Below are 27,148 nucleotides of genomic sequence, written 5' to 3'. Positions count from 1 at the left end.
TTGATAAATGTTGGTGTCCATTTTTATTTTTTGTCTGATTAGTATAAAGGCCATGAAATCACTCCTAAAAATTATATGCTTCCCCTCTCTGCAGCGAACTTGTTACTCTCCCTCAATTACCCCCAACTGTGTCGAAAAGCCGATGTTGTGAAATATCTTCCGGTAAAAATAAGCACGTGGATTTGTTTATGAAGTGCGCCCTCCATAGTCCAATCTGAGGCAGTTTCTAAACAATGGAGGGAGGTTTGACGTCTGACAGGATGGGACGTCTATCTAACAACCTCTTTTTGCTGTTTTGTCTCCTCCAAGACCACCATAATGCTCCATCTTTCGTTCACCAATGATGGGTAAGTTAGTCCATATTGTAAGGGTAAATTTTGGGGGTATACTAGTGTAACAAGTTGCAAATTTTCCGGGTTTTGTGTTACTGTTCTGTTGCGTTTGTCAGCTATCCGTATACACAGTCGAGTCGTAGTTTGTGTTTATTTACGTGTAGTGTAATGCCATGTGTCTTGCACCGTTCTACGACATGACGCTAGCCTAGACAGGGCAAATTTCATAGAGCTACTGAACGGCAGATTTCATGCTTACTGTGCAAAGCCCTGCTAACTGTATGAGCATGCAAAAAAGGTATGACAACCTTCCAGTGCTTACTAAGTTCTGTAATAAAGTTAATAAGTATGAAATTGAAAATGATCGACGTGACATAAATCAGTACACACAAGAATTGCCGCCTTCTTTTCTTTGCCACCCTTTGAAATACGCTTGTTAATGCTTCAGCACATTTTTCTGCTATAGTTAGCATGAGAATGTGCTCGTTGTTAAGCGGCACTATCTGATAGAAATTGGGCAGTGGTTGAATTTGAACCTCTCCGTTGCAGTAACGGGGACTGGCGAGACGTCTCTTTAGGAGTCAAGAATAAGGCAACTAGGTCTAGGCATTGTCCAATCAATAATAAAATTCATTCACGTTTAATATTCAATCATTATTTCCTTCGGGATGTTAGAAAGTACTTAGAAGTAGGAATTCTGTCAAAGGCAACCCACTTTTCAGAAATTCTAGATCCGCCCCACAAGTTGTTACCCCTTTTACTTCAAATCGGAATAAATCCAATATGAACCCCACTTCTATGACATTCTAGACCCGCCCCCAACATTTTCCCCATATACCCACTTTTCTTTAAATCTGTATCAATCCTAAACGCACCCCACTTTTCTGCTCATCTAGACCCGCCCCAAACATTTTACCCCTTTTATTTTAAATCTGTATCGATCCCAAATGCATCCCACTTTTCTGCCATTCTAGACCAACCCCCAACATTTTTCTGCCACCCCCAACATTTTACCCCTTTTATTTCAAATCTGCATCAATCTTAAATGCACCCCTTGTCTGCTATTCCAGACCCGCCCCAAAATTTTTACCCCCTTTATTTTAAATCTGCATCAATCTTAAATGCACCCGACTTTTCTGCTATTCTAGACTCGCCCCCCCCCCAACATTTTCCTGCCCCCCCAACATTTTACCCCTGTTATTTCAAATCTGCATCAATTTTAAATGTACCCCACTTGTCTACTATTCTAGACCTGCCCCCCCCCCCAACATTTTCCTGCCCCCCCAACATTTTACCCCTTTTATTTCAAATCTGTATCGATCCCAAATGCATCCCACTTTTCTGCCATTCTACACGTACCCCCAACATTTTACAGACTTTTCTTTAAAACTGTATCAATCCTAAATGCACCCCACTTTTCTGCTATTTTAGGTCTGCCCCAACATTTTACCCCTTTTATTTTAAATCTGTATCAATCCCAAATGCATCCCACTTTTCTGCCATTCAACAACCCACCTCAACATTTTACCTTTACTTAAAATAAATCAATCCCATATGCACCCCACTTTTCTGCTATTCTAGACCAACCCCCAAAATTTCCCTGCCACCCCCCCCAACATTTTACCCCTTTTATTTCAAATCTGCATCAATTTTAAATGTACCCCACTTGTCTGCTATTCCAGATCCGCTCCAAAAATGTTACCCCTTTTATTTCAAATCTCAATCCCAAACGTACCCCACTTTTCTGCTGTTCTAGACCCACCCCAACATTTCCCTGCCCCCAGTATTTTACCCTTTTTATTTAAAATCTGTATCAATCCCAAATGCAACCCACTTTTCTGCATTGTAGACCAACCTCCAACATTTTACCCCCTATTTTTCACATCTGTATTAATCCCAAATGCACCCCACTTTTTTACTATTCTAGACCCACCCCCACATTTTACCCTTTTCATTTCAATTCTTTATTAATCCCAAATGCACCCCACTTTTCTGCTATTCTAGACCCACCCCATCATACATTATCCTGCCCCCAACATTTTACTCCTTTTATTTTAAATCTGTATCAATCTTAAATGCACCCCATTTGTCTGCTAAAGACTCGCCCCAAAAATTTACCCCTTTTATTTCAAATCTCAATCCCAAACGCAGCCCACTTTTCTGCTATTCTAGACTCGCCCCAACATTTTACCCCTTTTATTTCAAATCTGTATCAATCCTAAACGCACCCCACTTTTCTGCTACTCTAAACCAACCCCCAAAATTTACCCCTTTTACTTAAAATCTGTATCAATCCCAATCCCAAATTCCCAAATGAACCCACTTCTATGACATTCTAGACCCGCCCCCAAAATTTTACCCATTTTCCTTCAAATCTGTATCAATCCCAAACGCACCCCCCTTTTCTTCTATTCTAGACCCAACCCCAACATTTTACCCACTAAATTTACTTCAAATCTGTATCAATACTAACTTTACCCCCTTTTTCTGCTAAGACCCGCCCCCAACATTTTACCCATTTTATTTCAAATCTGTATCAATCCTAAAAAATGGACCCCACTTTTCTGCTAATCTAGACCCGCCCCCAACATTTTACCCCTTTTATTTCAAATCTGTATCAATCCTAAAAAATGGACCCCACTTTTCTGCTAATCTAGACCCGCCCCCAACATTTTACCCCTTTTATTTCACATCTGTATTAATCCTAAACGCATCCCACTTTTCAGCTAATCTAGACCCGCCCTCAATATTTTACCCCTTTTATTTTAAATCTGTGTCTGTATCAATTCTAAACGCGCCCCCTTTTTCTGCTATTCTAAACCCACTCCGTATATTTTACCCTTTTTATTTCAAATCTCAATCCCAAACGCAAACCACTTTGCTGCTATTCTATTAAACCAACCCCAAAATTTTACCCCTTGTACTTCAAATCTGTATCAATTCAAAATGCACCCCACTTTTCTGCCATTCTAGACCAACCCCCACCATTTTACCCCTTTTCAAATATCAACCAATCCCAAATGAACCCCACTTCTATGATATTCTAGACCCGCCCCCAATATTTCCCCTTTTATTTCAAATGTGTTTCTATCCCAGATGCATCCCACTTTTCTGCCATTCAGGACCAACCCCCAACATTTTACCCCTTTAATTTCACTTCAAATCTGCATCAATCCCAAATGCACCCCACTTTTCTGCCATTCTAGACCAACCCCCAACATTTTACCCCTTTCACTTAAAATCTGCATCAATCCCAAATGCACCCCACTTTTCTGCCATTCTAGACCAACCCCCAACATTTTACCCCTTTCACTTAAAATCTGTATCAATCCCAAATGCACCCCACTTTTCTGCTATTCCCAGACACGCCCTCAACATTTTACCCCTTTAAATCTGTATCAATCCCCAATACACCCCACCTTTCTGCCAAGCTAGACCCGCCCCCAACATTTTACCCCTTCTACTTCAAATTTGCATCAATCCCAAATGCACCCCACTTTTCTGCTATTCCAGACACGCCCTCAACATTTTACCCCTTTAAATCTGTATCAACCCCAATTACACCCCACTTTTCTGCCATTCTAGACCCGCCCCAACATTTTACCTCTTTTACTTAAAATAAATCAATCCCATATGCACCCCACTTTTCTGGCATTCAGAACCCGCTCCCAACGATTGACCCCTTTTACTTGACCTATAAATACCAATTGCACCCCACTTTTCTGCCATTCAGGACCCGCGCTGAACATGTTACCCCTTTTACTTAAACTATAAATCAATCCCAATTGCACCCCACTTTTCTGCCATTCTAGACCCACCCACAAATGTGTACCCCTTCTACTTCAAATCAGTACCTTATGCACCCCACTTTTCTGCCATTCAGGACCTGCCCCCGACGTTTTACCCCTTATACTTCAAAATATACATCAATACCAAATTCACCCCATATTGCTGCAATTCAGGACCAGCCCCTAATTACCTTTTCTTCACCTCAAATCTCTCTCAAAAATGGACCCACTTGTCTCCCTTTTCGAGACTTCCTCCCAACAATGTGTCTCCAAACATCACCCCACTGTTGCCATTCTTAAAGACAGTGGACACTATTGGTAATTGTCAAAGACCAGTCTTCTCACTTGGTGTATCTCAACATACATAAAATAATAAACCTGTGAAAATTTGAGCTCAATTGGTCGTTGAAGTTGCGAGATAATAATGAAAGAAAAAACAACCGTGTCACTCGAAGTTGTGTGCTTTCAGATGCAAGTTGATTTCGAAACCTCATCTAACTCTGAGGTCTCGAAATCAAATTTGTGGAAAATTACTTCTTTCTTGAAAACTACGTTACTTCAGAGGGAGCCGTTTCTCACAGTGCTTTATACTATCAACATCTCCTCATTACTTGTTACCAAGTAAGGTTTTATGCGAATAAATATTTTGAGTAATTACCAATAGTGTCCACTGCCTTTAACCCCCCTCCCCCAATCCCCTATCTTCATATACTTTAATACCAAGTAAAACCTTTTTTTGATTGGGGGGGGGGGGGGGACACACGAATTTATGTGCATCTAAGGATTTGCCTTTTATGATTTCATCAATGGGGGAAAGGGGGAGGAAGTGGGCAAAGTTTCTATGGGGCGTGGGGGGGGGGGGACTGCCCATATTCCTCTCCTCACGGTTATTGACCTTTAAACATGTGATTAGTTTTCGTTCTTAACTAAAATGTAAGTCATGCAATTATTGATTCTTTTAATTTCTGTTTCTAGAACACTCAAGGTGATGGCGAGCCCTGATATGAAAGATGGGCCAGCTTGCCTGAAGAGAGCCCCAGCATCATCATGAATTCAAGTACATCATCTCCTCACTGCATGCCCCAAGCTACTTCAGTTCAACTCGGCTAGTTACTCAATACTTGGATATTAAGGTACAATGATGTAAATTTTTCAACTATAAATACTGCCAATTTGGACCCATCCAAGAATATTTGTTGACCCGTTGTGCTTCAAATCTGCATCAATGCCAAAAAGGAACAACATCCACTTGCACCCCCTATTCTACAATCCCGGCCATATCTCGTTGGGCCCCCCCGCCCCCTTTCAATGTTGGTTCTGATTCATGGTCTTCTGCATTACAGTCTTCTGCGTTACAGTCAACATTGAGCAAGGGAACGGGGGATGGGGGACGGAGGAGAGAATGATTAATGTCAGTGGGAAGTGTAAAGGGAATGGTTTTATGTAACGTTATAGGAATGGGTGGCCCAAGCAATTAGGCCGGGATTGTAGGCCTGTCCCCAATACTATATTGCCCCTTGTACTTCTTTGCACACAACTTGTCCGTTAATCTAGACCCATCTCCAATACTATTACCCTTTCGACTTCAATATGTATCAACGCCAAAGATGCACAAAACTTGTCTGCTGTTCTTGACCTGTCCCCAGTATGATCACCCCTTGGGATGTACGACACTTTTCTGCCAATCTGTATCCACCATCAATCATTAGCCCCTTCTATGAACTGAATTACACACGTCATACAATATGCAACTGTTTTCCTCTTGGCATATATTTCATGCATTAATTTTGTCCTTTGAATGTTTTGTTTATAGAACACTCAAGATGATGACAAGCCTTGGTATGAAAGATACGCCAGCTTGACTGACGAGAGTCGTGAGATGCTGCCTCATCATCTCAGCGTCTCAAGCTAATTCAGTTCAACTTTGTGATTCATTCAATACTAAGATGTTAAGGTACGTCTCACGCAGTGAGTTTTATTTATTGTAAAAAGATCTGTTTACATGGACTCTTATAAACCACTCAGACAAAAGTTGTTTGATGTTTACAACTGAAACAAAGTTGTTATTTATTTCAAAAGCTATGAATTTAATTCAAAGCAAAAGTGTACTTCGTGAACAGATCTTTACCACGTACAGCCCTATGAGGCTGTTTTTGTTATGGAGTGAAAGCTTTGCTGAATATAGTTGTGTACATTTTGTAACTCCTTTGAGTCATCAGGCCTGATACTTTGCGGAGACAAGTTACGCAGCAATTGCCTCTATGCATACGGTCTTAGTCATTGCCTTGGTGCCCATTGAAGGTTCTTGTACTAATTCAAATTTCCCTCACAATCTTGCGTTGTACTGAGAATTGCTGCCTTGCCCTTACAAGAATGAAGCATCAGGCCTGAAGAATGGGTAGTGAAATGCAGAAATCAAAGGGCTTCTAGCTACGACTACAGTTTTTACTGAATACCAAAGCAGTGTAGTGTACAATCATGCAATCTTGTTGTGCGTATATGCTAACATGTACAGTTTTAAAACATAACTTTACACAGATGTCAGAGTTTGAAACATGTTTTAAATACTTAGTTTGATATTTATATGTGGTAAATTTGATGCATTTGTATCACACGTGATGATATTCATCTCCAAAACATTGTACGAACCGAGTAGGGCTCTTAGTTTTAACGGAATCCAAATGTATGGAAACTTAGAGTGAACATCTGCATTGCAATAAAGTTTTATGCTTATTACTGAAAGTACTGTACAGTATCTTTCCACCACTTTATATTGAAAGCCAGATACCGCAAATCCATCAGAACCCAAAAATAAATAGTTATCATATTTTTGTATGATTTTTTTGATGTGTTTAACTTGGAAACTTGGCAATGCAGATGGTCCTTCTAAGCTTCCATACAATTTTTGTCACATCTTTTGAAGTCTGGCTCCTAGTCTCTCAGTGCTAATACAACACATATTCTTTTTTTAGGTGCCAGACTAATTTCTTCACACACTTGTTTGATTTCTCCTATACATGTATATAGGTATACACTTAGCTGATAAGTTATCAAGGTTATGTGTGTAAAGGCCCCTTTTAAACAGCTTTTAATGTATGCCAGCTTCGGAATTCACAGCTAAGCTGAGCAGACATACTTTGAAATACTTAAAATAAGAAGTTTGAAGGTTCCCAGAATTCACAAACGTGTGTTTACCTCCGTGTTTCTGTGCAATTAAATTGTAAACAGTTCTATAGCACTTATAATAATATTACAACTTTCGCTAAGTGCCGTTTGAGAGTAATTTTAAGCAATTATTTATTAAAAAGAGACTTTTCTGTAAGTTTGTTTGTCACCAGAATGCGCATTGCATGTAGAATGTTAATAGGACACTATTCCGCACTGTTTAGGGGGTGTAATGAAGGTTTTGACTCTCAATTTTTGTAATTTTCAGTGATTTTTATGGTTTTTTTCCCCAAAAAATTTTGATTTCAAAAAAAATTAACGAGCATGCGTTTCAGGCGATTTTAAGAAAATGAATTACCAAAAAAAAAAATTAATGGTGATTTTTGCAAGTTTTTACAATTTTGGATTTTTTTTAATGGAAAATGAAAAAAATTAACGAGCGTGCGTTTCAGGCGATTTTAAGAAAACCATTCACCGTTAATTTTTACTTTTTTTTTTTTTTTTTTAATTAAAATTAAATAAAAATTAATTAAAAAAAAAATCTCGTCTCCACTTTCCTTCCTACCCGGTCCACCTCTCCCCCCTCTCTCTCTCTCCGGGTCCACGCCTCCCCCTGGTGTATCTCCGCCTTGTTGCCTCCTCGTCGTGGTCCGGGGTCCGTGGGCGTTCCTCTGGTGTCTCCATGGTGGTGGTGTCCTGGCCGGGGCTCGAACCCGCACAGATGTCTCCAGTGTAGTCCTCCGAAGCCGTCTCCTTATCCGCTAGGCTATGGCGTCTTCCGGGTTGGAAAAAAAATTTTTGAGGTGATAAACATTAGAACGAAGTGTTGATGCGCACATGCATTATACGCGTATATATACACAGTAGCGATTAGTCTCTGGATCAGTCGTCGAGAGAGCGCCCTCTTGTGACGATAACAATTAATCTGTTGTTAATAGTGCCGCAAACAATTAATATTGCCACAAGAGGGCGCTCTCTCAAGAGTATTGTCTTGAATCAAGACTACCAATCAATAGCTTACTCGGCCACGAGGAAACATAAACTTGTTTGTCGGTTTTGTTTTAATATAAAATTTAATACGTTTGTCGCTTTTTTAAATAAAATTTGAATGAGCTAAGATTGCCTGATGTGCACATTTTTGTTTCGTTTAATGAAGTGAAATAAATCTTGTTTAACAAATAAATACAAATTTGACCAAAAATAAGTCAACCAGAGACAAAATGATTCAGATTCTTCATAGTTTTATTATTTATAAATTTTAATATTGATTCATTGTTAATTATTGATTCATTGTTAATATAATAAACTTTTACCAGTAAAATATTGACAAGTCACTTGTTTGCTTATTAATCAATTTTAAAATTCTGATGTGGAAATAATTGTGCCAACACTAACGACATGGCTCTTCAGAATTTGTATATCTCAACACATGCATTAAATAACACCATGTGAAAATTTGAGCTGAATTGGCCGTCAAAGTTGCGAGATAATAATGAAAGAAAAAAGTTGTGTGCTTTTTGATGCTTGATTTCGAGACCTCAAATTCTAAATCTGAGGTCTCAAAATCAAATTCGATGAAAATTACTTCTTTCTCGAAAAATACTTCACTTCTGAGGGAGCCGTTTCTCACAATGTTTGTTACTATCAACCTCTCCCAATTACTCCCTACCAAGTAAGGTTTTGTGCTGATAATTATTTTGAGTAATTACCAAGAGTGTCAACTGCCTTTAATAACAACATGATGAAATAAAACTTGACTTTTCAAATCTGAGTACATTAAATGTTATCAATATAAACCACAAGGGAAACTGACTGGGTAGTTAAATGTTGTTTCAATTATCCATCAAGCCGAGAATAGTCGTTTCTTGATAAGGGATATTTTTCCTGATTATCACAGTGCACACTATGGTTATTACTCAAAATATTTGATAAGCGTAAAACTTTATGAACCGTAAGGGAGTAGTAATGTTTTTGCAGAAAGAGATTATTTCTCGGTCAAACAATTTAGTGCAACTGCATGCAACAAGAAGGCACTGGCCACTACTGGTTGTTACTCAAAACAGTGTTGGCATAAAAACTCACAAAATAATAAAAGACTTCAGATCTGAAGCTTTTTATTATGCATTTGACAGCACCCAAACTTAATGCATGCAACAAGAGGGCACTAGCCACTATGTGTGATTACTCAAAATAATGGTTGGTAAAAAAACTTACAAATAATAAAAGACTTCAGGCCTGAAGCCTTTTATTATGAATGCAACTTAAAACCCACAATATCATGCAACACAGGCGTTTTTATAATAAAAATTCGTGACGATTGAGGGAGCCAAGGTCTCACAAAAGTCTCTTCTCACTGACTAAGTTTCTCTTTGCTACATTAGTCACAAAAATCAGCTTTTCCACAGTACAATAAAATGTCCATGTGAGAATCAGATTATATGGCTCTCCATGTATGAATCAGTTGTTGCTCTCCATGTAGGATCAAGCGTTGATCACCTTGTAAAAATCAGACGGTTACTGTCCATGTGTCCATGTAGGAGTAAGACGTTGCTGACCATGTAGGAATCATGCGTTGCTGTCCAAGTAGGAATCGGAAGTTGCTGTCCATGAATCTTTGAAGTTGCTGCCCGCTTAAGAATCTCATTGCTGTCCATGTAGGAATCAGATGTTGCTGTCCATCTCAAAATCGGAAGTTGCTGTCCATCTCAAAATCAGAAGTTGCTGTTCAGTTAGGAATGGTGTGGATGTCCATGTAGGCATCAGAAGTTGCTGCCTAGTTCTTTGGTTCCAGTTAGGTGTTGCTGTCCATGTAAGAACCAGACGTTCCTGCCCAACTGATGTTCTCCGACCTGAATTGTTGTGTTACTCATCAGGGCAGACATCTCATTAGATTCCAATTGCCCATGTGAGACCTGCAGACAAGAAAAGTAAACCAAAAATAATGCATGAAGCAATGAGCATCGTGTATAACAAATTGCTAACCATTCAAGTTTGTTAGAGAATTCTCAAACTGTATTATTTAGCATCAAACTGACAAAAAAATATTCTACTTTATAAAACCAAGGGAAAAAATATGTTTCTCAAAATGAAACCCAATTAAAAATTTAACAAAGTTGAAAAAAAACCTCTTTGGTGATCAATTAAAATAAGTTAGTATTTAAAGCAAACAAAATTAAAATCTTTTCTTTAAATAGAATGATTTTTGGGGATAAAAATTAAAGCAAAAGCATATTTATTTGTGTTCAATCCTTTAAGCAGATTTATTTGTGTTCAATCCTTTGAAACATCCCCAGTTTAGATTGACATGTCTTTTTTTGCATCAATTAATTTAAAACTTTTGAAGTGGATGCCAATACTGATGACATGGATCATGAATAATCGTAACATTTTAAAGTTTTAAACATTTAAATCATTTTAAAGTCAATCTAACTGGGATGCTTTATAAAATTCTCAATTCATTTTGCATCAAGCCATTGAACTGTCAAAGAAATTCATTTTTTTGTTTTGAGAAACACAATTCTTTTCTTGAACCAGGAAAAATAAATTGTGTTTCTCAAAAAAAAAGGGCAAAAAATAAATTTACTAAACTGAAGAAAACAAATTCAGGGCGAAACAAAAACAAGTTAACAGCCAAGTATTTGAAACTCAATGCATGGTTGGGTTGGATTATAAATGGGGTTTCAGCCCAACATTTTTTGCTAAGTTGGCAGAAAACAAAACAGTTTTTGCGGTGACAGGTACCCACATATTTTCTTGCTAAGCCAAGAAATTTGCTAAGCAGAATTCGTCTGCTTTTATTTTATTTTTAAGAGCTTTATAGATTTAAATGGCCCTAGTCCCAATGGTACAAGGGGGTCAATTGACGAGAGGATAAATACCTTCAAATTTTCAATGTCTTGTCTTTAATAAGCAAGCACAATTTAAAAACTTGCTAACCTCAGAACCGAATAATTTTGCTTAGCAGGTAACCAGTCAAAAGTTCCATTGATTGTGGCTGGTGCCGCACTCAATGTTTGTTTAGCAAAGAAGAAGTTTGTCAGCAGTATTTTCTGCTTTTCAGCTTTATGGAAGTGGGCCGTGGTCATGGTGTTCAGAATTGTTTTCCTCCATGTCGAATGTCATGATATCCTACATGATGTCAATCATCAAGGGTCAGTACTTAATTGGTCAGGAAAAAACTCTGCCAGAAATCCCTTTTGGACAAATTTTTTAGCTGTGAGTGAGTAACCCTTTGACTTTGTGTTTTTCAAAGTGACAGTTGAGAATATAATTTATTAATTTCACAGTTTCAATTTTTTTGGGTATTATGGGCATGATGGGTCACTGACTGTGACAGTATATGTTGTTTAACTTGTTACTGACTATCACTATTAACAGACAATGACAAGAATTGGCAGAACTTGTCCTGCAAATCCGAGTGAGATTTTAAGTTGTTTAAAATAATATTGCATTTGCAGTACTCACATCCATTGTCGATCATTCTGCTGTTCCATGTTGGATCTGACATACTCCATGAAATACTGTGAAGATCATGACTTTCCTTGCCTGCCTGATGGCTGGTCACGTACGTCGCCATGGCTCCAGCTGGCTCAAATTTCTGTAAAACGGGGCGTCTAGCTCGGCAGGAAGTGAAGTGAAGTAGCCCCATATGATATACTCCTGGCTGAAGTCGAAGATATCAAATTAAAACAGTCGAAGGTTGCCCGTTGTTTTTCTTTAGTGTCAGAGTTGTGTACATTGTATCCACTGTCAGCATGTCCATAGAACAAATCCTAGTTGATAAACGATCAAAAGAAACACGATCACTTTTAATGTGTTGAATATGTCTGTCGCACTTTTTTTTGACAGTTGACAACATGTGTTGTCAACAAATTGACAAAAATAAATATTTCAGATCAGCTGTCTAGACAGCGCCCTCAAGAGTCGACACTGAATGAAAACAAATACACGTTGATACACCTCTCTGCCTTTTGTCCTTTGATTTTGAGCAATACAATTAGAAATTACAGCAAAAACAATGAGCAATTGTCCTCAGTTACGAGTGGAATGTATTGTAAAACTTGGTGGGAGTGCCGTCACTGTGAAAGACCGCGTAGAAACGGAAAAACTTGATGAAATCAGGAAGATTGCTGAGTTTCTAAAAGTAAAATTACAACAACAGCAGCAGACGGCGGTACACAGCGACAACATTGAAGAACGCCATCAAAACAAACCGTGCATTTTGGTTCATGGCGCTGGGTAAGCAAAGCGGAACTTTCTGTATCCTGCCAACACTTATTCACTAATTTTTGCCAACAGGAATATCTCATTTGAGTATACTACGTTTATTCAACCATCATCATTCACATGAAAGTAACACAAAAGGGATTACTTTCCGTATGGCGCCACCACTTTTTCACTCATTTTTACAAAAAGGGATATCTCATGAGATAAATTAGATACTGTATTATTTCATATCGAATGAAAAAGTGGTGGCGCCATACAGATACTTTTCCCCAAAAAAAGAAGCAAATGAAAAAAAAAAAAAAACCATCAGGATGATCAGCAAACCCCCAAACTCTGTCTGTTCATACGGTTTATGTAAGCTTCGTTGCCCATGCTTGGGTGAACTTAAAAAGGATTAAAACCTTTAATATCCACAACAAGACTTACTTGAGCTTTTGTTTTAAATGGGGTTCTCTCCTGGAGTCCCGTTACTGGTAGCCAATCAGAAGAGTTGTCAGCATGAATATTCATAAAAGGTCAGTTAAAGGACTCAACTCAAGGGCCTGCACACTTTTATTGATCACAATGAAGTTGTGGGCCTACTGTAAATATATGCCCTAAGTTGGCATTTGGCATTGTTTCATAATATTTGGGTCTTATTAGACCCAGTTACTGGGGCACTGTGCTGCTTTTTTAAAGAAATTTGTCATTATTGCCAGTACGATCGATGATGGCAAATTTCGAAAAAAAGGAGTACAGCGCCCCAGTAACTGGGTCAAACAAAGGCCTTATTTGTGAAAACGTAGTTAATAATTAAATTGTCTAATTCTTCCGACAGGTCATTCGGCCATTTCCAGGCTAAGGAATATGGTGTGGCAGATGGTTACCATAGCAACATGGATGATGAGCAGATCAGGAAAGTCAAGGAAGGCTTTTGCAAAACGAGAATATCTGTTACAAAAGTATGCTTTGTTATTGGTATCTATGTCAATATTTTTTTACAGTAAAGTGACTATTTGAAAACAGTAAAAAAAGGAAGCATATTGAATATTGAAGAAGGATTTAAAAAAGTAATGTTTGAGAAACTGATGTTTTAAATCATTTGGTTTCAAAACTTTACATGATGGGCTCGGTGACACAATCTTTGCGGTAACACCATACAAATCTCCATTTATAAATAAATATTCTGGTGGTTCTGAAAAGTTAGTGTTTTAACAAATCACAGCTTTCTTTTGCAGACTCTAGGAGCATACTGATTGCAATGTCAAGTTATACCATTGTTTTGTTTTTTCAGAACTACCACAACTCATAGAGAGAGATATTTCAAGTATGGTGTTACCGCAAACATTACAAGAATGATTCGAGTTGCTGATGAAGTTCAATTCTAAAGCGATTTTTGATTTTGTTTGACCACTTTTTTTTATAGTTAAATCACATCATTGTAACGGAGCTGAATGCACACGGTGTCAACGCAGTTGGAGTATCAGTGAGTAATATCGAATAATAATATCAAAGTCTTATATAGCGCACGTATCTACCAAACAAGGTACTCAAGGCGCTGAGTATATACAAACTTTCAGAAAGATAGGTTATTGCAGTGATGAATTCTGAGACCCAAGTACAAATTACAATAACATTTCTGTTTTAAAAAGATTGAATTAAACTTTACTATTTTAAGACAGTGACAAAAGTACAAAAAGGTTTAGTGGTTGCAAAACTCTTTTTTGACTTTTGTGGCATATCATGTTGAGCAGAGCCCAATTTCATAGTTTCTTAAAAGCACAAAAGTTGCCAAGCACCACAAAATCATGCTTACCAGCCAAACTACCATCTCACATGTACAACTAATGACTAGTACTATGCGTATTTCTGCTTAGCATGGCCCAATTCTGCTCAGTAAATTTCTTTGCTAAGCAAGAAATGAGTGGGGTACCAGCCACAGCGATGGTAATGGTATTGTAGTTATGCTGGCAACCTAATTTTTCCATGTAAGAGTTTTCTGTGCTAAGCAAGTTTTTGTGCTTACATGCTTTATGTAAAGGGTAATCCATCCTGTGAAATTTTTATCAAGCTAGGTAAAACAATAAGCCATTTTGAGATATGGTGGACACAATACTATGACACTAACTAGGGTTGGGTAAATTTCTGTATAACACCCAAACTAAACTCCTATAGTGTCCACTATATTTCAAAATGGCTAATGACATCGGTTGTCTTTATGTTCTTTCTTAAAGCCATGCGGTGGATGGGAAACAGACGACAGGCGAGTGGTGAAATCGGACATTGTTTCCATCCAGAACCTATTGGCTGCAGGGTACCTCCCTGTACTGCATGGAGACTGTGTACTGGATAGACAGAGAGGCTGTACAATACTCAGTGGGGATACGATCATTGAGGTAAACATTTGACCATGAAAAAGGAAATTTTGCCAAGTGGAGAGAACTTTAGCTCGAATTGTAAACAGGATTTCCAAAACCAAATTTGCTGTATTTTAAAAAAGAAAATTGCTCACTTTTCCACTTGACTTGAACATGCTGACCCTAAACCACCCTGCAAGTCATCAAAACCTAACATCATGTTTTGATTAACTCTGTGGGATTCAGGACTTCGCTAGTAAAGTGATTATGATTCTTAATGGGATCAGGCATACCACCAAAAAAAGAGTCCAACAGTTTGGGTGTTCATATTAATATGAGTTTAAAGTTATGACTTGCAAAATGTAAATCACATTTTTATCATCAACATTCTTGTATTTTCAGGCGCTATGTTCAGAATTCAACCCTAAACGAGTAATTTTTCTTGCCGACGTGGACGGAATTTACGACATGCCACCATCGGATCCAAACTCTAGCACACTGCCTGTTGTCACGGTAACTGAAGATGGCAGCATCACTGCTGCCATAGCAACCTCTTGCCTAGAGCATGACGTCACCGGTGGCATCCAGAAGAAATTAAAGTCAGCGACTTCAATCGTGACGGAGAGCAAAGGAGCGACGAAGGTTTTTGTGTGTAGGATCAATGCTGTGGGAGCTTACAACGCTTATACACAAGGGAATCTATTAGGAGAACTCGGAACGGAAATTCGATTCCAGGACTCAGTTTCCTAAACTTAAGTAGTTTTTTTCCAATATCGGCAAATATGGCGAGGTATCAATGTATTTATGTCTACTTGCTGGGAGAGAACTTGTCTTCCTTTATATTCCACTACCCAGAGTAGATTTTACTAAACAGTTAAAAATAGTGCAATTTTAATATACAGCTTTTAAGAATTTCTAAATGTTTTTTTTTTTTTTTTTAATGATAATCTTTTTAACAACAGGCCTGGAATTACACAGAGACCACGGCCTCTGCTGCCCCCAGTTTTTGCCTTGGTGCCCCTCAAAAAGTTCACAATAGATAGTCAGACTGTCCAACGCAGTAAATATGAAACGGAAATTGAAATACAGCAAAGCACACATGCTTAAAGACACTGGACTCGTTTGGTAATTACTCAAAATATATATTAGCATTAAAACTTACTGGGTAATGACCAACACAGAGCTTTTGATAGTACAAAACATTGTGCGAAATAACTCTGAAGTAACATAGTTTTTGAGAAAGAGGTAATTCTCACTAAAATATTTGAATCTGAGAAAGACATCCGAAAGTACACAATGGCATTTTGTTCTTCATTATTTTCTTGCAACTTCAACGACCAATTAAGCCCACATTTTCACAGGTTTTTATTTTTTGAATATGTTGGGATACACCAAGTTAAAATACTTGTCTTTGGCAATTTACAAACATGTCTATAATCCAGTGCCTTTTAGGACGAGTTGTCGGTATTACCATAGTGATTTGTATTAAGACATCCCACTTTGCTTAGCATTTAAGATTGATAAACATCTTAAGATCGATCTTGGCTCTTTGTAAAACCTGTAGAAGAATGATGAACTGCAGTGGAACAAATAAAGTCAGTACAAATTACAAATTTATTTCAGTCTTTCTTGCACTTTTATAACTACAAAATATAACATATTTATTGTCTTCAAGCAAATTTGAAACCTTGAGACCAATAGGTCAATCCATAGCAACAAGATTCTGATTGCATGGCCTGTATCAAAACCAGTTTGATTGCGCTGTTTTAACTCCACAAATTGCGCTACTTTAAGCTATGCATCAAGTTTGCTTGAAGATTAATTCTTTATCACAAGCGCGCTTGTGGAATCTGGAAAAATCTTGCGTGTCTGCGTACCATGACTTTCGGCCTTGGATATGGCAGCCGCTTTTATGGGGTGCAGAAGCGCTATATTTTTCAACAAATTTCTAGGTACCCTGTAAAGTACGCTTGCTTTAAAGCATATTTTCCTGCTATAGTAAGCAAAATAAATCAGAAAATCTGCTTACTAAAAGGAGCTCTATGAACTTTTCTACTCGTGGAAGGCAAGACTGAGGTATACTACATGTAAGTTCTAGTAAAGTCCTCTATGCTTTTTGGAAGCGCTCAGTAAAAAATACATTAAAGGTAGAGTCATAGATTGTTGCAAACATTAATGATCATAAAAAGTTACTTAGAAAGAAGCACTGCAGCTTATACATAGTAAAAGCTATTCTGAAAAAGGATTCCCTTTAAAGTTAAATGGTATTGATATCTTTTCACCACAAACAATTTAATTTGAGAAACGGTTTATGCATGAAACATTTCTCAGACTTCTATAGGGTTTCCCTGGTGCCCGTTTGTGAATGCTGCCGCCAGAGATGCGAATGGCACCCGCTTTCACCTAACGTGGATGGATTCAAAGCACTGTATTCAGCTAAAACTTTCTCAGGTGACTTTAAAGGCAGTGGACACTATTGGTATTTGTCAAAGACCAGTCTTCTCAATTGGTATGTCTCAACATGTGCATAAAATAACAAACCTGTAAAAAAATTTGTCGGACTTAAACGGAAAAAAACACCCTTGTCACACGAAATTGTGTGCTTTTAGATGCTTGATTTCGAGGCCTCAAATTCTAAATCTGACATCTCGAAATCAAATTTGTGGAAAATTACTTCTTTCTCCAAAATTACATCACTTCAGTGGGCGCCGTTTCTCACAATGTTTTACACTATCAACCTCTCCCCATTACTCATTACCAAGTGAGTTTTTATGCTAGTAATTGTTTTGAGCAATTATTACACATAGTGTCAACTGCCTTTAAAGCCATTATACACTTTCGGTAAAAGGTATTGTACAAGTCCCACACTTCGTTTATCACAACTTCTATATAAAATAACAAACCTGTGAAAATTTAGGCTCGATCGGTCATCGGAGTCGGGAGAAAATAGCGGGAAAACCCACCTTTGTTTCTGCGCGTTTCGCCATGTCATGACATATTATATTAAAATAAATCTGTAATTCTCGCTATCGAGAATTTATATTGTTTTACTGTTTTCTCAAAAAGTAAAGCATTTCATGGACTAATATTTCAAGAGAAGTCTTTCACCATTACCTTCTGTTAACCCTGTAAATTATTTGTTAATCGGTGAACTTTTTTTTTTTTTTTTAACCGAAAGTTAACATTTTGCCTACAAATCAGCATAACATCCACAAAAAAACAATCTATGACCATACCTTTAAAAGATGTTCTAAATTATTTTGGTTTATACAAACATTGACATGATGTTATCCCAGCTGTCATAAATGATCTTCAATGGAGGATTTGATTGCCGCTTCCTCAACATACAGTTGCATCTGATGGGTAGAAAAGTGTTATGAAAAAAAGCACATTTAATTGATGGAAATCCGGGAATATTAATTTTGGTATTTTGGTGAAAGTTAAGTGTAACCACACCTTGAAGTGACCATCCACGGCCTTCTAAAAGAGCTGGTTACAAATAAAACTTAAAAATATAAATAAGTTATTTACAAACCTGTAAAGAGAAACACAAATTAAATAGTTATTTACAAACCTGTTAAGAAAAACAAAAATTAATTAGTTATTTACAAACCTGAAAAGAGAAACAAAAATTAAATAGTTATTTACAAACCTGTAAAGAGAAACAAAAATTAAATAGTTATTTACAAACCTGTAAAGAGAAACAAAAATTAGTTACTTATTTACAAACCTGTAAAGAGAAACTAAAATTAATTAGTTATTTACAAACCTGTAAAGAGAAACAAAAATTAAATAGTTATTTACAAACATGTAAAGAGAAACAAAAATTAATTAATTATTTACAAACCTGTAAAGAGAAACAAAACCTGCAAACAAATTAAATAGTTATTTACAAACCTGTAAAGAGAAACAAAAATTAATTAGTTATTTACAAACCTGTACAGAGAAACAAAAATAATTAGTTATTTACAAACCTGTAAAGAGAAACAACAATTAAATAGTTATTTACAAACCTGTAAAGAGAAACAAAACCTGCAAACAAATTAAATAGTTATTTACAAACCTGTACAGAGAAAAAAAAATTAATTAGTCATTTACAAACCTGTAAAGAGAAACAAAAATTAAATAGTTATTGACAACCTGTAAAGAGAAACTAAACCTGCAAACAAATTAAATAGTTATTTACAAACCTGTAAAGAGAGAAAAAAAATAATTAGTTATTTACAAACCTGTACAGAGAAACAAAAATAATTAGTTATTTACAAACCTGTAAAGAGAAACAAAAATTAAATAGTTATTTACAAACCTGTAAAGATAAACAAATCCTGCAAACAAACTAAATAGTTATTTACAAACCTGTAAAGAGAAACAAAAATTAAATAGTTATTTACAAACCTGTAAAGAGAAACAAAAATTAAATAGTTATTTACAAACCTGTACAGAGAAACAAAAATAATTAGTTATTTACAAACCTGTAAAGAGAAACAAAAATTAAATAGTTATTTACAAACCTGTAAAGAGAAACAAAACCTGCAAACAAATTAAATATATAATTACAAACCTGTAAAGAGAAACAAAAATTAAATAGTTATTAACAAACCTGTAAAGAGAAACAAAAATTCAATAGTTATTTACAAACCTGTTAAGAGAAACACAATTTAATTAGTTATTTACAAACCTGTACAGAGAAACAAAAATTAATAAGTTATTTACAAACCTGTAAAGAGAAACAAAAATTAAATAGTTATTTACAAACCTGTAAAGTGAAACGAAAATTAGTTAGTTATTTACAAACCTGTAAAGAGAAACAAAACCTGCAAACAAATTGACTAGTTATTTACAAACCTGTAAAGAGAAACACAAATTAAATAGTTATTTACAAAATTATAAAGAGAAACAAAAATTAATTAGTTGTTTGCAAACCTGTACAGAGAAACAAAAATGAATTAGTTATTTACAAACCTGTACAGAGAAACAAAAATTAATTAGTTATTTACAAACCTGTAAAGAGAAACAAAAATTAAATAGTTATTTACAAACCTGTAAAGAGAAACAAAAATTAAATAGTTATTTACAAACCTGTAAAGAGAAACAAAAATTAATTAGTTATTTACAAACCTGTAAAGAGAAACAAAACCTGCAAACAAATTAAATAGTTATTTACAAACCTGTAAGGAGAAACAAAAATTAAATAGTTATTTACAAACCTGTAAAGAGAAACAAAAATTAATTAGTTATTTACAAACCTGTACAGAGAAACAAAAAATAATTAGTTATTTACAAACCTGTACAGAGAAACAAAAATTAATTATTTATTTACAAACCTGTAAAGAGAAACAAAAATTGATTAGTTATTTACAAACCTGTAAAGAGAAACAAAACCTGCAAACAAATTAAATAGTTATTTACAAACCTGTACAGAGAAACAAAAGATAATTAGTTATTTACAAACCTGTAAAGAGAAAGAAAAATTAATTAGTTATTTATAAACCTGTAAAGAGAAAAAACCTGCAAAAAAATTTAATAGTTATTTACAAACCTGTAAAGAGAAACAAAAATTATTTAGTTATTTACAAACCTGTAAAGAGAAACAAAAATTAATTAGTTATTTACAAACCTGTAAAGAGAAACTAAAGTTAATTAGTTATTTACAAACCTGTAAAGAGAAACAAAAATTAAATAGTTATTTACAAACATGTAAAGAGAAACAAAAATTAATTAATTATTTACAAACCTGTAAAGAGAAACAAAACCTGCAAACAAATTAAATAGTTATTTACAAACCTGTAAAGAGAAACAAAAATTAATTAGTTATTTCCAAACCTGTACAGAGAAACAAAAATAATTAGTTATTTACAAACCTGTAAAGAGAAACAACAATTAAATAGTTATTTACAAACCTGTAAAGAGAAACAAAAGATAGTTAGTTATTTACAAACCTGTAAAGAGAAAGAAAAATTAATTAGTTATTTGTAAACCTGTAAAGAGAAAAAACCTGCAAAAAAAATTAATAGTTATTTACAAACCTGTAAAGAGAAACAAAAATTATTTAGTTATTTACAAACCTGTACAGAGAAACAAAAATTAATTAGTTATTTACAAACCTGTACAGAGAAACAAAAATTAATTAGTCATTTACAAACCTGTAAAGAGAAACAAAAATTTATTAATAATTTACATACCTGTAAAGAGGAACAAAAATAAATTAGTTATTTACAAACCTGTACAGAGAAACAAAAATTAAATAGTTATTTACAAACCTGTAAAGAGAAACAAAAATTAATTAGTTATTTACAAACCTGTACAGAGAAACAAAAATTAATTAGTTATTAACAAACCTGTAAAGAGAAACATAAATTAATTAGTAATTTACAAACCTGTACAGAGAAACAAAAATTAAATAGTTATTTACAAACCTGTTAGGAGAAACAAAAATTAACTAGTTATTTACAAACCTGTAAAGAGAAACAAAAATTAATTAGTTATTTACACACCTGTAAAGAGAAACAAAAATTAATTAGTTATTTACAAACCTGTAAAGAGAAACAAAAATTAATTAGTTATTTACAAACCTGTACAGAGAAAGAAAAATTAAATAGTTATTTACAAACCTGTAAAGAGAAACAAAAATTTATTAGTTATTTACAAACCTGTACAGAGAAACATAAATTAAATAGTTATTTACAAACCTGTAAAGAGAAACAAAAATTAATTAGTTATTTACAAACCTGTACAGAGAAACAAAAAATAATTAGTTATTAACAAACCTGTTAGGAGAAACAAAAATTAACTAGTTATTTACAAACCTGTAAAGAGAAACAAAAATTAATTAGTTATTTACACACCTGTAAAGAGAAACAAAAATTAATTAGTTATTTACAAACCTGTAAAGAGAAACAAAAATTAATTAGTTATTTACAAACCTGTACAGAGAAAGAAAAATTAAATAGTTATTTACAAACCTGTAAAGAGAAACAAAAATTTATTAGTTATTTACAAACCTGTACAGAGAAACAAAAATTAAATAGTTATTTACAAACCTGTAAAGAGAAACAAAAATTAATTAGTTATTTACAAACCTGTACAGAGAAACAAAAAATAATTAGTTATTAACAAACCTGTAAAGAGAAACAAAAATTAATTAGTTATATACAAACCTGTACAGAGAAACAAAAACTAAATAGTTATTTACAAACCTGTAAAGAGAAACAAAAATTAATTAGTTATTTACAAACCTGTAAAGAGAAACAAAAATTAATTAGTTATTTACAAAACTGTACAGAGAAAGAAAAATTAATTAGTTATTTACAAACCTGTAAAGAGAAAAACCTGCAAAAAAATTAAATAGTTATTTACAAACCTGTAATAGAAACAAAAATTAATTAGTTATTTACAAACATGTATAGAGAAACAAAAATTAAAAAGTTATTTACAAACCTGTAAAAAATAAAAAAAATTAAATTGTTATTTACAAACCTGTAAAGAGAAACTAGAATTAATTAGTTATTTACAAACCTGTACAGAGAAACACAAATTAATAAGTTATTTACAAATCTGTAAAGAGAAACAAAACCTGCAAACAAATTAAATAGTTATTTACAAACCTTTAAAGAGAAACAAAAATGAAGTATTATTTGTGTTGTGTAAGGCATGTAAAAGAACTCAGTAAACTTATCAAAAAGAGAAGGGGTTTTACCTGGGTGTTCCTGGCAGTAGCTGCTAAATGCGCCGCAGCACCTTGTAAACCCTTATAAGGTTCTACATATTTGGGTCTCATTATTCGTCAATTCAATATCTTTTAGAAAGTTCGTATTTACCCAGCGCCGCGGGTACCTTGTTTGCTATATATGTGCGCTAGACTTGCTCTGTGAAAATGAGTCAGATGTTGACAATTTAAAGAATTGAGTTATATACATGGCTGGAAAGAACACACCAGCAGCAGTTATTTGGTATATATGTCTAAGCTTTGGGTGTATCGCGTTGCTGAGTTACTCCCGTTTGAAATTAGCCAATACATCATTTTATGTGAAAAACAAATTACAAGTAAAGTGATGTTTTAAACTACCATTTCGCGAAAAAAGGATACAAATTAGACTAAAGTATAATCACAAAATTGTTGTTTTTCATAGCTTTATTGCCTAAAAGTGAGGCTTCTACAGGTTTACCATGCAAATATAGATCTTAAAAATAATAAAAAATAAAAAAAATAAAAATAAAAACTTTTTTTGGTGGGACATTTTCCACATTAAACTGTCCATGACTTAGTGCATTGGGCGCAATCTGACTCATTTTCAAAGAGTGGGTCACAGACTTTGATATTATTATATTATTATCTCTAAGACGTACCTTGATAAGATCAGAAGACATCATCTTGAGTGGTGTCATGGAAGAATCTTTTAGAGCACTGAGATGTTCATCTGCTTCGATCCATGGAAAATCCTGAAGCACATCAAGAAAAATGTATAGAGATTGAAGGCCTATTAAAGAGCTCAGCGCAAAAAATCTGGATTATGTTAGAAGAAATTCCATTCTAAATTCAGAAATTAACAAAATTCCACTGAAGTAGTTATAAAGGCAGTGGACACTATTGGTAATTACTCAAAATAATTATTGACATAAAACCATGGGGAGAGGTTGATAGTATAAAACATTGTGAGAAACGGCTCCTTCTAAAGTAACGTAGTTCTCGAGAAAGAAGTAATTTTACACGAATTTTATTTCGAGACCTCAGATTTAGAATTTGAGGTCTCAAATTCAAGCATCTGAAAGCACACAACTTCTTGTGACAAGGGTGTTTTTTCTTTTATTATTATATCGCAAGTTCGACGACCGATTGAGCTCAAATTTTCACAAGTTTGTTATTTTATGCATATGTTGAGATACACCAAGTGAGAAGACTGGTATTTGACAAATACCAATAGTGTCAAGTGTCTTTAAGAGGACAATTACAAGGAAAGACTTTGTTGTGAGTGTACCTGAATAAACTGACTATCTTCCATGGAAAAGACCGCCGAACTCTTGGTGTGGACGAGGATCTTAAAGGAGCAGTCTGAAAACAAATAAAAAGGTAAACATTTAAAGGGCAGGTCACATTCTGATTTCAAAGAGCTAGTACTTCCCTAGTCTTGGTTCAAGACGCTTCTGTTGTTTATTTTGGTGGATCATAGGGAGATATTAATAACAGGCGAGAGTCTTGAACCAAGACTGGCATTTCTCGGACAAACTATTTCCTAACTTAAAGTACCTGGCGGGTTAGACTGTAGTGCAGCATCACATGTGTTGATTCTCAGGAGGAAGGCTCTCAGTGACTGTTCTATGTTGATTAGGAAGCTGTCATTGCTACAAAGAGATGTATAAACATGAAATAGTCAAGAGTTCCTGGTTGTACCGTTTAATAGTGTGGGTTCGAATCCCCCAGTAACACTTGCAAGACAGTTAACCATTGTGTCGTCCTTCCGATGGGGGCATGGTAAAAAAGCCATTAGTACCATGTGTTGTGTAACGCATGTAAAAGAACCTGGTGCACTTATTGAAAAGAGAAGAGGTTTGGCCCGGTGTTCCTGGCTGTGGCTGCTGTATGCGCCATAGCACCTTGTAAACCCTTATAAGGTGCTAAATAATTGGGTCTCAGAATTCATCACCCTCAATTACCTATCTTTCTGTATAAATGTATACCATTTTACTTGAGTACCTTGTTGGTAGATCTGGCATATAAAACTTTGATATTGTTATCATTGTTAAAATGTAGTATCATACCTGAGTGACCTTGAAGATGTGGGCGCTATCTCAAAGACAAAGCGCTCAACTGGATGTTGCAGTGCGTGAATGATCACCACAGAGATGCACTGAATTTCATCCTGGATAGTAATACACAGAAGTGAGAATCATTGCAGACAAAAAAGGTCTGAAACTTTACTCCGGGGCCCAATTTCATAGAGCAGCTCAGGCACAGAAACTAGCTAAGCAACAATTTTGCTTACCAGAATAAGGTTACCAGCACAAATACCATCTCACATTAAACTATCTGAAGCTGGTATCCTGCTTAATTTTGTAATTCTAGGGCCCTTTAATTCAAGTTTTGGAATCGGCTTCAGCATGCGCATGTCAAAACAACCCTGGGCCAAGCTAGCCTGAGCCGAATCTGAAGCCTACGATTTGTAATGGGTTGAGGTCTTTAAGTATGACAATTTAATGAGTAAGTAATGAGGGAAAGATGTGTTTACCTCGAAATTGCTTTTATTTAAAAAATAGTTATTAATATTGAGCTCACTTTGGCTAAAAGAGGTTTTATTCCTGCCATGACATCTGTGATGTACTGATTGAGTTCTGGATGGCGGGACATCTACATGTAAGTACAAAGACAAACAACATGTTTTAAAACAGGGATAATACATCATCGTAACAATATGGGGTGTCGTCGTGTCCGAGCGGCCTGGAGTGGTGGAATTCTGTACTTTGGGTTTGAATCCTGGCCTGGTCAGTCGCAACTTGTGTCCTTGAGCAACGCACCAGGAGTACAAATGGGTACTGGTGAGAGTTTCAACTGCCATTGATAAATCTTTGAAAAGCTTATCAGTATTGACTTGATTCCAAGACCAGAGGACCAGGGGCAACAGAGCCCCTATGGCCTCCATCCATAACCTAAGTACTATTCCAGGCCTGCAAATTGGGGAGACTGCCTTTAAACACATGTATGTCGGTACATGTATTTGAAAGGTAGCAGACAGGCCTCAAAGTCTTGTTTGTGACCGAACATTTTTGGGAACACTTTTTTAGTCCCATTTATAAGTAAACATTGTTCAATTATGTGCAAGACTTGCACATTATGATTACATGGTGGATACTGCACCATGGGTAAATTTCCACTTACCTGTACCGGCACATTGTACTTTTTCCTGCGATCGAAAATTCCAGATGGGTACAAATTTCTGACGTACAAAATTTGATTTACTGCAACCTCCAGAAATTCACACAAGATATCGGCCGCAACTTTTAACAAAAAGAAATCAAGTTGTTACAAAACTGTGCAAAATAAGAGTTAAGTCCGTCTTCTTTTGTCGGCCGGTCGGCCCTTTCTTATGATTTATGTATTGCATCAGATGATGGAAAAGATTCCGTATGGCGCCACCACTTTTTCATTCGAAATAAAATAATATAGTATCTAATTTACCTGATTGATATATCCCTTTTTGTAAAAATGAGTGAAAAAGTGGTGGCGCCATACGGAAAGTTATCCCAGATGATTTAGAGCATCATTATAATGTTGTGTTGAATTTCCATCTTCTACGATTACCAGTTACATTACTTGGATAACTTTCCGTATGGCGCCACCACTTTTTCACTCATTTTTACAAAAAGGGATATATCAGTCAGGTAAATTAGATACTATATTATTTTATTTCGAATGAAAAAGTGGTGGCGCCATACGGAAACTTTTCCCTAGAAGTAATCATTCATTTACATTTAATTACAATCATATTCATACTACTAGTTAGTATCATGACAATTTAAAATGCAAACAATATCACTGTATCGTCACTGTTTGTAGACTGAGAGAATCAAATATGCCCGATTTTAGTGTAACTGTAACACCAAATACCGAAAACTTCAAGAAACACCAGAAAAGGACCAAAGGAGGGTTACATTATTTTATCACGAAACAGATGCAGTGACAATTCCGCTTCAGTCAGGTAAACCAAACAAACAAAACAAAAACAAGAGTGAATTATTTTTCAGCTCAAACCTTGAGACAACTTTATCCCGTTGCCATAACTCCCTTCCTCGGTAGCCATGGTCAATAGTTCATCTTGAATTCAACTATTTAAGAGCTTTCAATGTCACTAAAACAAAATATGCCGAAGAAACATACTGACATTTTTGCTACGACTTCCTTCCTTGTCCAAAATTTATTTTTCGCGGTAGGTTGAAATAGCGCCACCAAGCGTCCGTCGTAAAAAAAAAACGGGGACTAGAGATCAATGAGAGAAACACTAGCTTGAATAAAATATTTGGAGGCAACTGAACTTATTTTATCTTTTTGAGAGACTAAAAAGAGGGAGGGGGCAAATGCACCCAGTCCCCTGGTGCAGTGCCCCCTACATAGCCCCGGTGCCCCGCTTTTGAAATTATTCAACTTTTCAGATTGAACATTTCCAGAGATTTGGCCTTGGTCTATACACTTTTGTCTTTTAAAACACCATTTCCATTTAAACGTGCGCGTTCACGCAAGATTAGGGAAATTAACGTTAAAAAGGACCCCCCCCTAAAAAAAACTACCCTCCTTTCGGCGCAGTGGCGGCCC

At 35.5% G+C, this 27,148-nt stretch overlaps 2 protein-coding genes and 1 long non-coding RNA gene across 4 annotated transcripts; 2 read left to right on the top strand and 1 right to left on the bottom strand.

Moving 5' to 3' along the window:
* Positions 1-232: 232 nt before the first annotated feature.
* On the top strand, positions 233-9,580 carry LOC139950478 (uncharacterized). Its single transcript, XR_011787659.1, has 3 exons — positions 233-347; positions 5,096-5,253; positions 5,934-9,580. It is a non-coding gene; the product is annotated as an uncharacterized lncRNA (long non-coding RNA).
* A 149-nt stretch (positions 9,581-9,729) lies between these two features.
* LOC139950477 (mitotic spindle assembly checkpoint protein MAD2B-like) lies at positions 9,730-26,747 on the bottom strand. Of its 2 annotated transcripts, XR_011787658.1 has the most exons (9): positions 26,591-26,747; positions 25,718-25,836; positions 25,118-25,189; positions 24,604-24,704; positions 24,092-24,186; positions 23,823-23,896; positions 23,194-23,286; positions 11,750-12,057; positions 9,730-10,197 (listed from the first exon to the last, which is right to left on the bottom strand). XR_011787658.1 is itself a non-coding variant. In XM_071949169.1 (8 exons), exons 1-8 carry the CDS (start codon positions 26,637-26,639, stop codon positions 18,147-18,149), a joined length of 660 nt encoding a protein of 219 aa, XP_071805270.1. In that variant the 5' UTR covers positions 26,640-26,747; the 3' UTR covers positions 18,071-18,146. The 2 variants fall into 2 exon arrangements, 1 of the variants encoding a protein (XP_071805270.1); XM_071949169.1 differs by lacking the exons at positions 9,730-10,197; positions 11,750-12,057 and adding an exon at positions 18,071-18,203.
* LOC139950476 (uncharacterized) lies at positions 12,236-15,628 on the top strand. Its single transcript, XM_071949167.1, has 5 exons — positions 12,236-12,523; positions 13,329-13,452; positions 13,917-13,976; positions 14,725-14,886; positions 15,250-15,628. The coding sequence occupies exons 1-5, from the start codon at positions 12,303-12,305 to the stop codon at positions 15,595-15,597; spliced, it is 915 nt and encodes a 304-aa protein (XP_071805268.1). The 5' UTR covers positions 12,236-12,302; the 3' UTR covers positions 15,598-15,628.
* Positions 26,748-27,148: the final 401 nt, after the last annotated feature.

This window comes from Asterias amurensis, chromosome 18 (assembly GCF_032118995.1).
Source record: "Asterias amurensis chromosome 18, ASM3211899v1".
Classification (NCBI taxonomy): domain Eukaryota; kingdom Metazoa; phylum Echinodermata; class Asteroidea; order Forcipulatida; family Asteriidae; genus Asterias; species Asterias amurensis.
Note: the sequence above shows the minus strand (reverse complement) of the source record. Positions and strands in the feature narration are given on the sequence as shown.

What these genes read in the sequence shown, in the direction of transcription:
- LOC139950476 (XM_071949167.1), top strand. Translation starts at nt 12,303, where the DNA reads ATGAGCAATTGTCCTCAGTTACGAGTGGAATGTATTGTAAAACTTGGT. An exon ending in ATTTTGGTTCATGGCGCTGG is followed by an intron (nt 12,524 to 13,328) that starts GTAAGCAAAGCG and finishes TTCTTCCGACAG; the next exon opens with GTCATTCGGCCATTTCCAGG. An exon ending in CGAGAATATCTGTTACAAAA is followed by an intron (nt 13,453 to 13,916) that starts GTATGCTTTGTT and finishes TTTTTTTTATAG; the next exon opens with TTAAATCACATCATTGTAAC.
- LOC139950477 (XM_071949169.1), bottom strand. Translation starts at nt 26,639, where the DNA reads ATGGCTACCGAGGAAGGGAGTTATGGCAACGGGATAAAGTTGTCTCAA. An exon ending in ACTACAGTCTAACCCGCCAG is followed by an intron (nt 23,897 to 24,091) that starts GTACTTTAAGTT and finishes ATTTGTTTTCAG; the next exon opens with ACTGCTCCTTTAAGATCCTC. An exon ending in TGTCTTCTGATCTTATCAAG is followed by an intron (nt 18,204 to 23,193) that starts GTACGTCTTAGA and finishes TCTACCCATCAG; the next exon opens with ATGCAACTGTATGTTGAGGA.